General features: G+C 53.0%; 3 protein-coding genes across 3 annotated transcripts; 1 reads left to right on the top strand and 2 right to left on the bottom strand.

Moving 5' to 3' along the window:
* Positions 1-2225: 2225 nt before the first annotated feature.
* Positions 2226-5387, bottom strand: CSUI_001525 (d -box splicing factor-binding site protein). The gene has a single exon (XM_068061731.1). The coding sequence runs from the start codon at positions 4548-4550 to the stop codon at positions 2898-2900; it is 1653 nt and encodes a 550-aa protein (XP_067926294.1). The 5' UTR covers positions 4551-5387; the 3' UTR covers positions 2226-2897.
* Positions 5388-10874: 5487 nt separating this feature from the next.
* On the top strand, positions 10875-15378 carry CSUI_001524 (uncharacterized protein). The gene is made up of 3 exons (XM_068061730.1): positions 10875-14042; positions 14748-14803; positions 15131-15378. The coding sequence occupies exon 1, from the start codon at positions 11594-11596 to the stop codon at positions 12137-12139; it is 546 nt and encodes a 181-aa protein (XP_067926293.1). The 5' UTR covers positions 10875-11593; the 3' UTR covers positions 12140-14042; positions 14748-14803; positions 15131-15378.
* A 311-nt stretch (positions 15379-15689) lies between these two features.
* Positions 15690-16593, bottom strand: CSUI_001523 (uncharacterized protein). The gene has a single exon (XM_068061729.1). It carries the CDS (start codon positions 16448-16450, stop codon positions 16292-16294), a length of 159 nt encoding a protein of 52 aa, XP_067926292.1. The 5' UTR covers positions 16451-16593; the 3' UTR covers positions 15690-16291.
* Positions 16594-16744: the final 151 nt, after the last annotated feature.

Here is a 16744-nt window from a genome sequence, read left to right as displayed (position 1 = left end):
TCCTATCACGGCTGGCTAACGGGTCTGACAGGAAACAAAGACATGGTACCCAAAATGGGGTCGGCAGCCGAGGCGACCATTGTGCAGCTATCGCATATGATGCACCGCTAGTCTCGTCGGTCCACTGCCTAGAGCACGCTTCAAGCAGTCACGGACTCTCGGAGGCGGCCGGAGTTGCAAAGCTGCCAACGGAGACGGCTTGTGCCTGGGGGTGATTCCGCGGAAGTGCTCCGTTGGACTCGGGTCAATCGGGGAACAAGCGGAAGTGAGGTCCTGCTTCATCAGGAACCCCGCAGATGAGCAACATACAGGGGAGACCTACCTTCAGGACAGTGCAACTAATCACCCACTCCTATGAGGTGTGTCTGTCGCCAGGAACTCTCCCTACTCGAGTGATGAACAGAGGCGTTGGCTGTCGCCTCAAGATTGTCGTCTGGTGTGGCGAGTGTACGAAACCCTCTCGCGGGCTCTGTCACACTGGCTGGTTACTACTGGTCATCCGGAGCACGTCCAAGCGAAGCGCTCTGGTCACCCCTGTCGTGACGCTGCCCTTCTTGCGGTACGCGTGGACTCAGATGTCTTTGTGTGTGGAATGTCTCCCTCAGAGCGACAGTTTATTCGAGTTGAATCTCCCGTCAGGTGTTTGGAATGAAAGCAGAGGATCTCACAGTTGTCTTCACTCTGATGAAATGCCATGCATGAATGCGCTGAATGACAAAAGTGCATCTGTTCATTCTTCCCTCTCTTCTTCTCTTCTCTCTCCACATCAAAAGAGAAAAACGTATGTGTAGGGACTGACTGTCCTGTTGTGTTGGTTCAACCCAAAAAGATAACCGTATCAAGGAACAGGTGGACACAAGTAAATAGGCTAGTGTATATTGTTTAATATATGTCTCCTGTATATAGTCTTAGACCGCTAACGGGGAACGTTCTGTCTACTTTATATACTTGGTACCTGCTGGCTACACCTAAATGCGTATGCTTTCCAGGCGCGAAGAGAACAGCACTGCGGCGTGTCGTAGAGAGAGTGCGTTCGATTCTTCTTTCTCTCTCTAACAGAATACTCAAAACAGTAGATATTGGTATTCTTCGATCATCAGTCCTTCCCTGCGTCAGGACGACCGCTCCCATTCTCTTCAGTCGCAAGAACTGAGCTTTTTGTTCTGCTCTTCGAATAGGCCTGCTTTAACTGAGAAAGAAGGCTCTCCGCGGTGTTGTGAGAATGATGGATGATTGGGGACGAGAAAATAGGAAACGGCGCTCTGTTTTTTATTGGGAAAATCACCGATCAGAATGAGAAACTCGTAAGCGAAACTGACGCGTTAGTGTCCGTGATTGTTAAAACACTCCACTGTGCCCTCGCCTGCTCGCTTGCGTACTGCCGCAGTCTCAGTCGGACCGAGTCTGCACTGCGTGTGCCGACCTCTGACACCTGTCTAGCTTCAAGGCTACGTCACATAGTCCGTACAGGTATGCTCTCATGGGGTACGGAGTTTTGTAGACTTCGGATCCATAAAGAACCGCGCAGCAGGAAGTGGAAGAGACACTTGTGCCCTTGGAGCTGGTAGTAGATCATTCTTACACTTCTCTCTGAAAGGGGGATGCAGCCAAAGCATTGCCATGTATCCCTTCGTCGAATAACTGGTTTCGTGAATTACGTTACACTGCCGCAAGTATAAAGATGTCGCTTAGTTGTATGCGTGCGGCCGTCGAAAGACTATCCTGGACAACTACGCTCGGGGTGTACGCGAAGGGAGTGCTTGGATCTCTTCTTCACAAAATCACACGGTACAATTCCCTACTAGAGTGAACACTCGGATACTTATACTGCTGACTTCATGGTTCGAGAAACGAAGGATTTCTCGCATGCGCCTGCAGGTGGAAGGACCCAGTAGACGAGGTTACGCAAAGGACGTTGTTGTATGGTCATACTGCGAATCATTCATTTAAGCATAGCTGCTCTACACAACCCTAGCTGGTGTGGTCCTCGGAGTGGTAGAAAGACGCCTTCTACTCTTTATCTCCCTTGTACAGAGGTGATGAGAAATCTGTGCTTTACGCATCTGTCCTGAAGTTGTTCAGTGCTTTGCTCAGTCACGTACCAGTCACCGCCTTTTTCTTTAGCAGATAGAAATCAGGACCTACCGTGAGGTAATAACCTACACTTTCACCGTCCAGAAGATTTCGTTTTCTCCTGCGGTGCCCTAAACTCCCCGACGTGCATGGGACAAAAGAGAAAGATTCAGTTTAGCCTTGTTTCCAGGCCATTCTGTTGCTGTTGAAAAACTTTCAGAGATAATACGTACCGCAAAATCAGTAAATGCATGAGTAGTGCGAGTAACAGCAGGTACTTCTCTCTTCTGATAAAAGGTATGCAACAAAGCTAAAACTCTTCCTTTGGAAATATCTTCGCAGTCTTCGCCTGGCAGGTTTAGTCCCTCGTCTTCTTCCTTTCGAACTCTTACTTTCGTAGTCACCTCTTAACCCTTCTACTCCCTCTCTTCCTTTGCATTCATCTACACAGCTGCCATAACATACTGTATGTGCACACATTTATACAAAAAACTTAAGCTCATGAGCTATGACGAGAGGAAGCACAACCTCTTATTAGTGTGATGTGATTCCATATATTCCACATGTATATAGATATATATATATATATGTATGCCGGGAGCGACCACCAATACAAGAAGCATCAGCATACCCAACATGTGTACACACGCATCTATGCCACACCCCACACTTTCGTCTACATGATATAAGTAGATATAGACACATACAAATATATAGTTATACATACGTATGTATATATGTGCACAAGTAAACTAGTAGGCACATGTATGTGTGTGTATACGCATAAGCATACGTGTAGATATGAATACATCTATATACAGTGATTATCCCCTTCTGCTGCGCACCATTTCTTCCATTTTCTGTTTTTTCTTTTGAGCGGCTTCCTCCCGTAATTTATTCTGTCTGGCGACCCAGAGTTTCTCAATCTCTTCTTCACTCCCTAGACCTGCACGATTATACACACGCTTCTTCCTTTCTTTAGGAAGAAACGATTTAGACTGCTTCTCAGGGTCATACCCCATGCCGCGCAGCATAGCTAGTCCAAATTCACTTATAGGGATCGTACTATATGCGGAGCTTGTCGTCGAGGGAGCATCTGGTAGAAGTTTCAACTCTTCCTTCAATAGCTCTTTTTCACTTTGTTCTCTTGAAAAAAAGACTTCCGGCCTCGGTCTGTCCCTTTCTCCCCCTAGTTCCCTGTCATCATAGCTATCTTCTTCCGACTTCACGGAAGAGGAAGATTCCTTGACATAAAATACAGATCCCCGTCCTCGGACAGAAGAAGATCGAGATGGCGGGTTGTTGTTGCTGTTGCCTTCGGTAAAAGATGACTGAGAAGAACCTGGGAGCGAATGGTGCTGTTGAAGTCTCTCCCGGTGTTTTCTTCGAAGTTCTGCTAGTTTCTCATTCCTCGAAAGAATAGGAAGAATCGTCTGGGATATTGAACTGTCGGTTGTAGCTTCACCTCGAGCTTCTGCGATCAGAGCCTGCGCTGCTAGCTCATCTAGAGAGGTAGAAGAGGCAGAGGGCGCCGATGAATACGGAGGCTCAGATTTCACTTTTACGGAGACAACAGAAGGTGGAGATTTGGATTGAAGAATGAGGCCATATCCCTTCAGCTCTGTCTGAGAGAATGGCTCGGAACTTTCTCCTTGATTGGAAGAACGCCCATGCTCTCCCTCTTTCGAGTCCCGCGTTTCTGCACCATTGTGCATTTCGGGTTTAACTACTGGCAGCTCTGCTTCTTCTTTGAGATTGTCCAACTTCAGGTAATTTGGCTCGTGACGCTTCAGTTTCTTTTCGTTAGTGAAGGAACTTCCCCTCCAGCTTCGATCGTCTTCTGATGCTACTGTGTCGGCTTCTCTCTCTGAAGTGTGCTTCTCCTTCGACGATCCATTCACTTGATCCCCCGCGGATGCAAAAGAATAGGTTGGTTTACTGACAGTCGGAGGCTTCGTCAGGCGATTCAAACAAGGAATAACTAGAGGCGCTTTTTCTTCTTCGCCACCTTGGGTTTCCCAGCCTCCGTCTTTACTGATGGAAAGAACTTGCTGAACTGGAACTTGCTTTTCTCCTTCAATATCAAATATCCCTGCTCCCGGTGTATTTGTAGACAAAGAACGAGAGGACGACGGCACCCCTCCGATTCCCCCCCTTACAGGAAGCCCTGATGGTCGTGGCCTTGTCGAAAGCGAAAAAGAAAAAGTTGCACGAGATCGGGTGCCTGATACAGTCGATGAAGATGTAGGAATACCGCTGATACTCGTCGAGGCTGAGGCACTACACGATGGTAAGGCTGATGATGACGCTTTCTTGCCAAAAGAGAAAGAGAACTTTTTGGGAGCTGTAGCAGCGTCCCCTGATACTTTTGCCACATCTCCTCTATTCAACTCAGCACTTTCGTTGACGACCGCCGGAGCGGTGCGCTCGTCACGCACATGCGGAGCCGTCGAGGAGCCCTGTTGGACATGCATCATTCGCTGATTGAGAGAGACGGGTTCATTGCTTCGGCGGAATTCCAAAGTAGAATATCAGTATCCGATTGTCTAGATGAATAGTTCAATTCAAGGAAAATCCGCGATAAAGAAGAAAAGAACTTCCTCTGTGGAACTGCGGGGAAGGATCAGAGAGGGGAAAAACGAACGGGACGCGGAGAAGAAAGAGAAAGCCTCAGCACAAACAGTGAAGAGACAATGCGAATACGAAGAGACCTGGATATACAGCAATCCATCTCTGTGCTTGAAAAGGAGATGATCACCATAGATCATTGCTTCAGCCCATACAGGGGTAGGCCGACAGCTGTTAGTTTGCCTTTGAGCTTCTGGGGCGAGGCGTCCGCACACCCCACTAAAGCACTGCACCTGACAAGTGTACCACGCCCAAGGAAGTGAAGGAGAGAAGGGAGAGGGTCAGGGCCCTCCGCTACCAACGCCTACCGCATCGCTGGAGTGTCGGACCGAAAAAAGCGACACACACGTCGAAAAAAGAAGAGGTCAGCGTGCAGCGGAGACTGTGCACGGAAAACCCCGGGTTATCGGGCATCCCGTAAAGGCTGGTGGCAACTGAAGCATAGCCGCCACGAAGCCACGGAGAGAGCACAACATTAGGGAGACTAGCTTTGAGTGCTAATCCGAGAATCGCCAGCGGGGAGCGGACACATGAGTCCTCGTGAATTTATCAACCGAGATGTCGCAGTTTTTCTCAGTCTTCCCGGAACCCCCCGGCTTTCTCCACCAGCTACTGAAAAAGTTTGGAGAGGCTGGAGTGCGTTCGCAGGAGTAGAACAGATATAGCGGGAGTAAGGCGAAAGTGACTACGTAAAGCTTTCGACCTCTCGGGAAGTTTCTGTTAGCGTGTTCTCGTACATGCATGCATGCAGGGACAAAGCACGAAGAGCCGAAGAAGCCATTACTGATGCACCACCTGATCATGGGAGGCTTTCCGTGCCGAACGCTCACATCAAAAAGAATAGCTTTGCAAACTTACCTACTGCACTTGGGTGGGGAGACACGATTGTCTTTCTCCGTTTCTGGTGAAATACTCACATGTGCGACACAGCTCGTCATCGTCGAGCTCCTGCTCCAAGCTCCAGGAGGGGCTCCAGGAGTGCGGTAGGACGGCTCGACAGCCGACCCAGCTTCTTTACTTCGCACAGAGTGGCCGGAGAGGATATAGTACGCTTTCGGGTACTGGACTGTCGGCAGTATCGTACGACTCTGCTGAAACGGTAGTGCTTCTCTTCCTCCAGGGAAGACATTCCTGACCTCTGCCGGGATCAGCGCGAAATTGATACGGCGTCTCCTGAGCTGCGGGCTCCGGTATGTTCTTCTCTTCACCAGGGCGGTTGGTTTGCTGGCTTCGTGCATGCCCCATGACAAAGATTTTCCTCTCCACGGCTGGGGCAAACGCCCCCCTCTTTGTTTGGAGGAGCGCACACGCTAATCCCAATCCTTGTTTGAACTTGGTTGCCACTTTGCTCCCTGGCCGCTTTTCGCTGGCTGGCCTTCCTGGGGTGTGCTTCATTCAAAAACTGCTGTCTGTCTCCGGAGGTGCTGTCGTCGCTTGGTCGCCCTAACTCGACGTTGCCGCGGCGACACGGAGGCGACGACATCGCTTGGTCGCCGTAACTCGACGTTGCCGCCAGCGAAAAGCGGCCAGGGAGCAAAGTGGCAACCAAGTTCAAACAAGGATTGGTATTAGCGTGTGCGCTCCTCCAAACAAAGAGGGGGGCGTTTGCCCCAGCCGTGGAGAGGAAAAGCTTTGTCATGGGGCATGCACGAAGCCAGCAAACCAACCGCCCTGGTGAAGAGAAGAACATACCGGAGCCCGCAGCTCAGGAGACGCCGTATCAATTTCGCGCTGATCCCGGCAGAGGTCAGGAATGTCTTCCCTGGAGGAAGGAAGAGAAGCACTACCGTTTCAGCAGAGTCGTACGATACTGCCGACAGTCCAGTACCCGAAAGCGTACTATATCCTCTCCGGCCACTCTGTGCGAAGTAAAGAAGCTGGGTCGGCTGTCGAACGAAATCTTTAGCGTCACCTGCACTCGCCAAGCGTGCAGGGGAGCACTGTACAGGAAAGGAGACAAAATTCTGTGAATGGCCGGAGACTACAGAATGGCACCACCACGAGGGATGTCTACTCTTTGATCAGTAGAGTCGGGGAGGCAACGTGCTTTCCAAAACTTGTACTGAAATCAGGATACCACGCCGTGGTAGGGAACGTCGCCAACCAGTAGCAACGGGTTTTTGGAATGGCGCTTGCACTCCCAGCATATGGCTGTGGCCAGGCGTCTGGGAACTGTTCAGGTCGAAGCCTTGTGCAAAAATGTACCTATGGAGGTGCTGGTTAACTCTGTATGTGTGTACGTAATCGACTCTCGGCAACAAGGATAGTGCATACGAGCGATCCGAGGGTGTCTCGGCAGGAAGGACCACGGCTAACACACATCGAACTACCGCACCGCGAACTCTGCCAAGAACGTCTCCCGTACCTTCGCTCCCAAAAAGCTAGGGGAAACGGCGAGGATCTTGGGTACCGCGGGGCCCTGAAACCCGGCCAGCGACTAGCAGCTGACCGGTTCCCTAACTTTGTTCCCCACTACAGAAGACAACAAGGATAAACTCGGGCACGCTCTGCACCCGACTGTCTAATAAGAGACCGCCACCGCTGTGGAACTCGCGAAAGTAGCTGAGAATATGAAGGGGGCAATAGCCGATGCTGCGACGCGACAGCAGCTTGGTCTAGAGAAACCGGCGGTCTCAACAACTCATGCACCGAAGCACGCTACGGACTGCCCTATAAACTGAACGGCGCAGCGATAGCTTCGAATCGAAGAAAGTTGAGCCAAAGGAGAGCCGTGTGCCTTTAAATAAAAACGTGTTGGACACAGTGTACGCATCAAGCAAGTGTGATTCCTTCGGTTGGTGTCAGCTTAGTCTCGTCAGGAAAGATCAAGCCATTCTGGGCAGAAAGATCGGAAGTGCCCTACCGAAGTATCCGGGCCCAGTTAGACGGTCTCTGTATATCGGAAGTCCACAAGAAAGGACTGATGCAGCGAGCGCAAACAGCGCCTCGTCCGACTGACTGGAGTCGGCACTGCAGAGAGATACGCTTTACTGAGGAACCAACCATCTGGCAAAAGCAAAACCCTCGCGGCGGTTTTGCTGGGCTCTCCTGTGAGCAGCGGCGCGAGAAAACTGAGTATGCGCCGACTATTGGAACATGCGACCGTACTGGTACGCACCCGAGAAAAGGGATTTGGCCGCGTAGCGCTGTTGCTTTGTTTCAGCCTTCTTTCTGATGAAAGAGGTATCGAGCAAGGAGCGTTCACGCGTGGGCCATGTTCGTGACTGAAGTGGAGGCGTCCCGGAGGACCAGCCCGGCAGCGCCACTATAGTCTTATCGGCCTTGAAGATCTCTGGTCGAGACTACTTCCCGACAGTCTGGGCCAGATACTGCAAGACAGCAAGCGGCACCTGGCCGCCAACGGTCGCTCAGTGGATTCGCGGCCTCGGCGACCGTGGCTTGGCGCCGCTCGCCGGCCTGCGTGGCCTCTGTCCTGGGGTGGCGAATCTCGAGCAGAATTTCTCACTTGATTTGTCTGGAAAACCCAGGCTCTCCGGAGTGATTCTGTGCCTGCCCTACTGGCTGACTTTCAATCTCCCTTCATTTCAGAGATTTCCGGGCCAGCCTCTGGGCGATCTGCGACAGATCTCCTCGGCTTCGTTACTACTGGCACACCTTCGCGAGGCCAGGTCGTGGGCTCCGCCCTTCCGATTCTCATGTCTCTTTTGTGATCCTGCTTTCTCCTCAGACCACCCCGGGGTTCTCAATAGGCCTGTCAGCCCCTCGCTTCGTCTAGAATGGCGACGGCCCACGCGTGTCTTGGAAATGGTGGTGCGTTCAAACGCGGATTTATCAGACTTCCCGAGAGTTCTTACGATGGTGCGCACCTTCCTGACGAAGCCGCGTGGAGGGCGCGGAGGGAGCAGTTCTCACTGCTCTGTCAACACGATATCCAACGCCGGGCCCTGGCGTTTCCCGCGGCAAGGCGTTCCGTCCCGCACGCCGGCCTCGAGCCTTCTACTCCAGAATATAGTCAAGCACGGGGCTTTCCCGCGTCTCTGCGCAGACCCGACCATAGCGCGCAGGCGACTGCGGCTGTCACTTCCGGCACGCCCAATATCACCAGGAATGTGTCTGCCTCAGAGACGACTAACCCAGGATCCTCAACTGAGCCGGAGACTCCAGCGCCGAGGAAAGTAGCAGGCTGCGCATCCGCACCCTGTTCTCTCCGGCCCACTGCTGGAAGTCAGCAGTCATCTGCAACGGAGCACCTCTATCAACAAATGGGGGCCCTCGACCGGCTGCGACGACTGTACGCCTCTGCTCTACCTCGATTCCCAGATTGACGCGGGCACCCGGAAGTAGTGGCCGACGTTTCGGGAGGAAGCTGTCGCAACAGTAAGTCCGCCAGCAGCCCGCGAAAGTAGTCTGAAGGGTAAGCCGTTCCTCCTTAATGGATGACACTTGACGAGTTCTGTGTTGTTTGCAGAACCAATAGAAGCGCCGTCAGGGAAGGGAAAGCCGAAGGCGGCGTATCTCGCTCGCTTCATCGAATCCGGAGAGTAAGTTGATCTCTATACGACAAAACTCTCACGCTTCCACCAGCGACGTCGCAAACGTATGTTGAGCTCACTTGCTGGTGGTATTTGTGTCATGTGCTGGTAGGTGTTCAGCTTCATACCGACACCCCGCAGGCCGCGAAGCGTACCGACTGTTCGAGCGTCAACAACGGCTCGAGTGGCAACAAACTGGGGTGGAAGAACTGCGACGAAATGTCGCATTGCTCAAGGCCGGCCGCCCGAACGGATTTACTGCCGGCGGCATCGCTCCGGCCCGTGCAGTCCATCAACTACAGATTTCAATCGCTTCGCTGGCAGTGGAGACAAGAGTCGCCCCTCATCCCCCGAGTCAAGACACGGGAGTCTCCTTCCAGGTCTGGGAGTATGCTGTGCAGTGCCAGGTGTTTCCATTCCGTCCATGTGTAGCTCTGCAGGTGGTCCTTCGGTACAAACGGGTTCTTTGTGACCTCCTGCCGCTGCTCGTCCCTGACCTTTCTCAGATGCTCCGAAGTTTTCGCTGCCCAAAACTGCTAGCCACTCTTTTAAACTCGCCTACTGTCTTTGTCATTCTTTCCTTGTCAGCCAAACCAACGTGTGTAGATTGGTCTACATCTAAGACCTGCGTCGTGTCCTTCGGTAACCAGCCCGTCTGCCAGAGAAGCTATACGCCGCCTTGCCTCCAATTCATTCTCAGAAGAAATGCCCCGTCACGGAAAACAGATCATCAGGTCCGCTACTAATTTGTGGCCGCGGCACTTCAGAGGTGATTTACTACTAAGTCCCGTTCTGACCGCTGCCGGCGGGAAGGATCAACTCGGCTTCATTACTTTTCCCCTCTGCGTCCCCACTCGGGAAACTTACAATAATCGGTCCACGGTATCTGCCAGCGGCCAGTCCGCAGAGTCGCCGTTCCCTCGTCAAGTAAATACCCACACAGGAGACGGCTCAAGAGAAACATGCATTAACTAGTAAAAGAGGAGACGACGGTCTACGAAAGTGAAGGACAGCCACCACTCCAGGAAAACAGAAAGGGAGGGCGGTAGACCTGGAGGACGCCTACGCCTTGAAAAAAAAATAACCTGTAGAGAAAGTGAGACCAAGAATCGCTTGTTCAGATGCTGTACCCGAGTATCCTCCCTTTCGCATTACGACGCACGCCGAGAGGAGACTGGGCACCCGGCCGCGTCCAGTCGGCAACGGTAGCCGTGGCACACCTGTTTCTCCTTCTGACGATGCCGTGGTCCCTTTTACTCAACCCCTTTTTCACGTCTTTGAAGAAGGAGAGGTCTAGCCGGAGAGCGAGAGACGAGCCAAATGAAAGAGTCAAGTATACGCGACAGAGGTAATGGTAGTAGAAGGCGCACATGAAGTAGCCGCAGAGAAAGGCACCTTGACTTTCATCGAAGACAATTGAGCCAAGGCAGAACCGTATGCCTGCGCATGAAAAAGAAGTGCTGGTCACAGTGTACGCACCAGGAAATGGAACTGTTTCATTCTTAGCACCTGAGTCATGGGTAGGAAATACCACCTTGATACATTGAAGAACCCAGGCCTTGGCGGAAGCCACATTGGCGCGCGCTGACACTCGGACCCTGTCAAACGGTTCATCCTCAGGTCGCAATACTGACACAGTTCCTTTTTGTCTGGTCAGGTTGTCAGGCAGTCAGTCCCTGACTGTGCGTCAATCCCTGCATCTGATGATACTTGCAGGCGAGGAAATGTCACCTTCGTGACATCGCGGCAATCCAGAGTTCGCGCCACAGTTCTTCATTTTTTTTTCAGTACTTTTTGGCCTCCTAGCTAGCCTGTCTTGTCTCCGCGAGATTCGAGTGCATTCGCAGAGGAAGCCCGAGCCACCATTTTTTCCAAAACTAGTTTGGGCTCGCATCCCGTCTTTCCCGTACTAATAACCCAACTTGTCTCGTGAAGGAAGCCAGCACTTTCAACCAATGCGCGGACGACCGTACCAGGTGTGTTCCGTTCATTGTTTCGCAGTACGCTGGAGTCCTTGTACCGACCCGGGCGCGAGTAGCCGTTACGGACAGACGCACTTATACAGGTTTTGTTAGACCCTGAGAGCAACAGCTCAAAGGCCAGGTATATGTAGACGCTTACGGGTGATGAGACCGTACCAGAACGTACTCGAGTTACGGGAAACTCTGGTTGAGAAGCATTTTTCGCTGCCATCGTGTTCAGCCTTGTGCCTGGAGAAGGAGCCATGAAGCGTCCCCGCGAACGATCTTGCTGGTGACTTTTATTGCAAAGACCCCCCGAGACGAGTGAATTGGAGTGCGGAGTGGCCTTGACCTGAACCTGCCTGCTGGTTTGCGTGGAATAGGGAGGGATTTTTTCTTTCTGTGCTTGCGCTACTTGCTGATTTTCCGTCTGCGTTTATGGTTTCCAGGCTACTCTCTGAGCTGTCTGAGACAGATCTCAGCGGCTCGCTGGCACACCTTCACCAAATCAGACTCTCGGGCTCCTCCGTGTGCATTCTGCTCTTGTATCACTCTGTTATTCCGCCTTCAATCAAGTCACTCGTGATTTCAGTAGGCTTTCGGCGCTGTACGCTGCTCTCTATAGCTTCTTTCTCTTTCCTCCTGGCTGCCCGTCATGGCCGCTGCACTGTGCACGCCAGCGAATGGAACTGCGCACCTATCAATCCCGGTTCTCATCCGGAATGGCGACGGCCCGCGCATCTTCCAAAAAGGCTCATATCCTCAAAGTCGGCTTCGAACTGCACCGCAGGAGTTCGACTGCGATGCTCAGCCTCCAGGTCCAGCCGCCCTGTCTGGGTAAGGCTGGGAAGAAGAGTTCTCACTGTTCCAGCGCCTCCAACGCGAACCACTGGCTTTCCATTCGACCGCTTCTCGCGTGCCCCACACCGGCTTGCTGCCCTCTCCTCCAGGATGCACTCCAGCCAGGACTTCCGCGTGTGTTAACGCAGACAGTCCGTGGCGGGCCGGCAACCGCCGCTGGTGTTTCAGGCTCGTCCAGTTTAATTAGTAACGTGTCTGCTTCGTTGGGGCCGAGCTCAGGGCGCCTGAGTAGGCCCGAGACTCTAGCGCCGAAGGGTCGTAAGCTGCGCCTGCACACCTAGTTTTTCGAGGTGACTGGGGGAAGCAGCAGTCAGCTGCGGAAGAAGACCTCTATTCAGCCGAGCGACACTTCCATGTGATCTCGTCCCCAACCCACCAGAAAACGGGGCTCTCGCCCGGCCGTGGCGACTGTACGCCTGTGCTCGGGGATCCGGAGGTTGTGGCCGACGTCTTCCTCCGAAGAACTATGAAAACAGGAATTCCGCCAGCAGCCCTCGAAGCTAGTTTGAATGTTAACATGCATTCCACGTGGTGGACACTCGAGCATCGTGTTGCTTACGGAACCAATAGAGGCTCGTCAGGCAATGTAGAGCCGAAGTCATTGCATTTCGCTCGGGCTCGAGTCCGGACAGTAAGTCGGCGTCTATTACGGAGCTGTCATCGTCCCGCCGGCAGCGTCTGCAGGTATGTCAGGTCATGTGCTGCGGGCATCTGTGACATGTGTTTTGAGGTGTTCGGCATTCTACCGGCACCCCTCAGGCCGCGAGGCGTGTAGACTATTCGAGCGGCAACACGGCTACAACGAAAACAGACCGAGGTGGAAGAGTTACGACGAAACAGCGGGCTGCTGAAAGCCGACCGCCCAAGCGCCTTCCTGCATGCGGCATCACCCGTGCCCATGCAGTCAATCCAATACAGCCTGCAATCGCTTCGCCGGCGAACAAGGCAGGAGTTGCCCCTCTTCCCCCGCGTCAGGATACACGGGTCACCCAGGACTCGGAAGGATGCTGTGCAGAGCCAGGTGTTTCTAAGCTTTTTCCGTCCGTGCGTAGCTGTGCAGGGGTCCTTCTTACAAACGGGTTCTTTGTGACTTCCTGCTCAGCTCGTCCCTAACCTCTCTCAGCTCCCCGAGCGTCTCGCAGTGGCTCCCCAAAGTATTCGCCTCTCTTCTAAACTCGCTTGCTGTTTGGGTCGTGCGCTCCTTGTCAGCCTAACGAACCTTTGTATGTTGGCCTATGCTGGAACCATGTCTCAGTCAGCTCGTCTGGCCGAGATTGTTCACGAAGCGTTGCTTCCTGTCAACTCTCAAAAGACACACATGCCCTGTGGCGAGAAAAACAACCACTCAGCGTCGCTACCAGTTTGTGGCTCCGCTCTTCATAGGTAATTTCGTAGCTTCTGATCGGTAGATCCAGACGGGCGATGTTCCAAACTGTGTCCCCATGTCCCTCTTTCGCCCATATCGTTTTGACGGGTCAGCCGGCAGGAGGGAATTCCCATTCTGACTGGTCCCGCCGAGAGGCAACAGACTGCAGAACCCGCCTCTTACCACTTCTCCTCGCAGCCCCCCCTACAAGAGCTTTTCCAGAGAGCTTTCAGAATGTCGGGCGCCAGAGGTAGCCACTGCACACTTGTTTCGAGAGGCTTTTGTCATCTCGCTAAGCCTTTGGAGCTCAGCTCCTCTTTCGCCTCTTCGGAGAAGATGTGTTGCAGGCAGCGAGCGGGAGGTGAGACAAACGAAAGGGTGGAACATGCGGTAGAGGTGATCCAGGAACGCAGAAAGTGAGCCACACAGGGGGCGATTTAGACATGGAATGGTACCTGTCTTTCAACAAGTTGATTTCCTAGACTAGCCCCCTGTCCGTCTGCATGCTTTTTATCTCTCTTCCAAGAAAGATTACAGAGAGGGGATGAACACAGGCCACAGCAGAGAAGAGGAAGAGACGAAGGCAAGAGAGGAGGAGACCGAAGTCAAATCAGGTTTCGACGTTCGAGAGGACTGTTCGGGCTCCAAGGCTGTACCCGGGTGAGTGTGCAAGCTGGTTCCCCACTCGTGTTCAGCCTGTTTTCTGTGGACTGCGTGAGCGCCATTATAGAGACTGTCGAGCTCATGTGAGAATCAACGAGCAGCTGTCATCACTCAGTAGCACAAGAGGAAGGCGTAGTAGGAGAGGCTGGACGAGTGGCACAGGGATGGAGACAGATGAGAACCCGAAGCAGGCACTAGTTAATGCTCCGACTCCAGCGCCGCTCTCTCCCGAATAAACCCGGCCGTCGTGACAGCTGATGCATCTAAGCCCGCTGTGAGACTGCCGTATGACCGGAATGGTGTGCTAGTAGCTTTTGCATTGAAAAGGTTGGCCCAAGGGAGAATCGTAAGCCTGCACCTCAAATAAAGCCCCTGCTGGACACAGGGTAGGTAGGTATCAAGCAGGTGGACCTCTTTCAATGGTGCCAGCTTAGTCATGAGCGTGAGCGACCTCGCTCTTGTACCAGGAGTTTAAGGAGAAAGGGAAAGATTACTCGAGTGAAGTACTGCGGGGTTGAGTTGGGCAGACTCAATACGGGAGTTCTGCACGAGACAAGAAGACGCCTTTCTGACTCCCTTGTTCCCACTTTCGCCGACGTAAGAGCCGCTTCCCCCCCCTCTGTAGGGAACGGCGCAGAAACACGGAACACGTACACGCCTATCGAAACAGGGGGCGGCTGCATCGGTACTTTGCTTTTGCAGGTATCGTCTCGTTGTACACACAGACGTTGGGAAGGTCCTTGGCTGCTCCACTACGGGTAGGCCCAGCGCGTCCGATATCCGGCGTTTGAACAGTTCCGCCTCTGGCTATCAGTTTCAGCGGTTTGGCCTTGGTTTCAGTGCTCGCACCCGCACTGCACTGCGGATAGTTGAACGTCTCAGCTTGCGGTTTTTCTAGGATCTTCCCAGAGCCCCGGAGCCGCTTGGACTCCTGACAAACCTCGGCTGATATAGTGCCTTTACCCCAAAAAGGAGGGCGACTGCAAGAGCGACAGCGCGCACCGCAGTAGGGGCGGAGTAGAGACGCAGGTGACGGGAAAACTCATGGCGGCATTGTGTGTGTGGTTATGTAGCGCCTGCTACAGCCGGTCGAAAAGCCTCGCGTCTCAGCGAAACCTGGTCTGTTGAGAAACGAGTACCTGGCCTGAGTGTGACGCATTCTCAGCACGGCATGTAACTAGCGAGCAGCATTCTTGCTCAGCTCTACAATCTGCAGGACGAAGGTGAAGCCGGCTCCAAGATCCTTCGATTCTTGCATTGTCATCGGGAGCTGTTTGAGACATGGTCTAGGCAACACAGCCCTCCCCAAGTCATCTGGGGCATGTAACGGCGGGCGGCACTACGTCGATAAGGTGCTCAGTAAAAGACGGGGCCGTCATCGTAAGCGGCTTTCTCTCGATCAATACCAAGCGAACCTGTACGTGTGGTCTGGAAATCAACTAGCGGACCGGTGTCAACCCCTGCTGCGAGTGGGAGAGGGTTTGGAAGAGCTCTTCTAAGAGCCCTGCTGTCTCCGCAGGTTCGGCTGCAGCCGAAAGCCCTGCACCCCAGCGGGCCCACGTGCTGGCGATACCTTCCAGGGGGCTCCTCTTGTGACGTAGTATTACGCTCGATTATCTCAAGCTCACAGGAGTGACCTAAAACAATCCGGCCAATTAGACGCGAGTGGCGGAAAACTGGAAACAGACTGAAGTTAGCGCACAGTTCTGCCACACGGAAAGCGAAAGTTGCCCTCGTAGGACTGTCCACACAACTGACGAGCGCCGTTTCTGTTGAAACAGGTTCACAACACAGTAACCAAAACAGGCGCAAACTTCACTACGACCAACAGGACCGCCAACACCCGCAATCACCTACCGTCCGGCACACCTTCCTGCTCCTCAGAAAAGCAGTGACTGTCCATCTCCTGAGGCTTCAGCGAGTTAAAATCCAGACGCAATCACCCAGGCAGAGTGACTCTTTCTTCTCGCTTGACCGCCGAGCGAGCTGCCCAAGTCGTTCTTTCCGCAAATACCAAGATTCTTTTGGAATGGGAGCAGACAGGTTCTGTGATTCTCTCCTTGGATGCACTGTTGCGGTACGAATGTCAGAGGAAACAAAATAGCAAGCCAACTCCAGTGGCGGTCTCGTGTCGTTCCGTGGTTTTTCTACCTTCGTACTTTCGTTGATGCTGATTGCTTTCTCATTTGTCTTTCTGGAGTCAGCTATCTCCTAGCGGCTCTTCGATGGTTCATCTTAGCCCTGTCCTAATCAGCAGCTCGAATCGCCTGGCCGCCCTGATAACAGTAGCATGGCGACTCCACTGCGGGTAGTGGGTTATTACCGGTCTTGAGTGATACAGACCCGTGCCAGTCCTCTAGTGACTGGCGGCTACAATGCATTCTAGGAACTCCTCGCAGTCTCATGGCGTAGTGATAGGTGCCCTTTCAAGAATTGTTGTCACAAATCCTAACAAAAGACGGGATAACAGGGCTCTAATCCATTCTACGTGCCGCCGACGGTTCCTCGGGATTTCTACAGAACAGCCGCGCTCTTGACAGCGTATCCGTCTTCTTTCCAGACGTATTGCCGCCTACCTCTCTGTCTCTATTACGTGTGTCATCTGGCGGCAAAACGTCTCCACGTGCATACATCCGGCCAACGGTACAGCTGATCTCTACAACTGCAACGCTAGTAACTGATATGCCCGCCAAAGTCTG

This window comes from Cystoisospora suis (genome assembly GCF_002600585.1).
Source record: "Cystoisospora suis strain Wien I chromosome Unknown contig_612, whole genome shotgun sequence".
Lineage (NCBI taxonomy): Eukaryota > Apicomplexa > Conoidasida > Eucoccidiorida > Sarcocystidae > Cystoisospora > Cystoisospora suis.
This window is presented reverse-complemented; position numbering and strand designations above follow the sequence as displayed.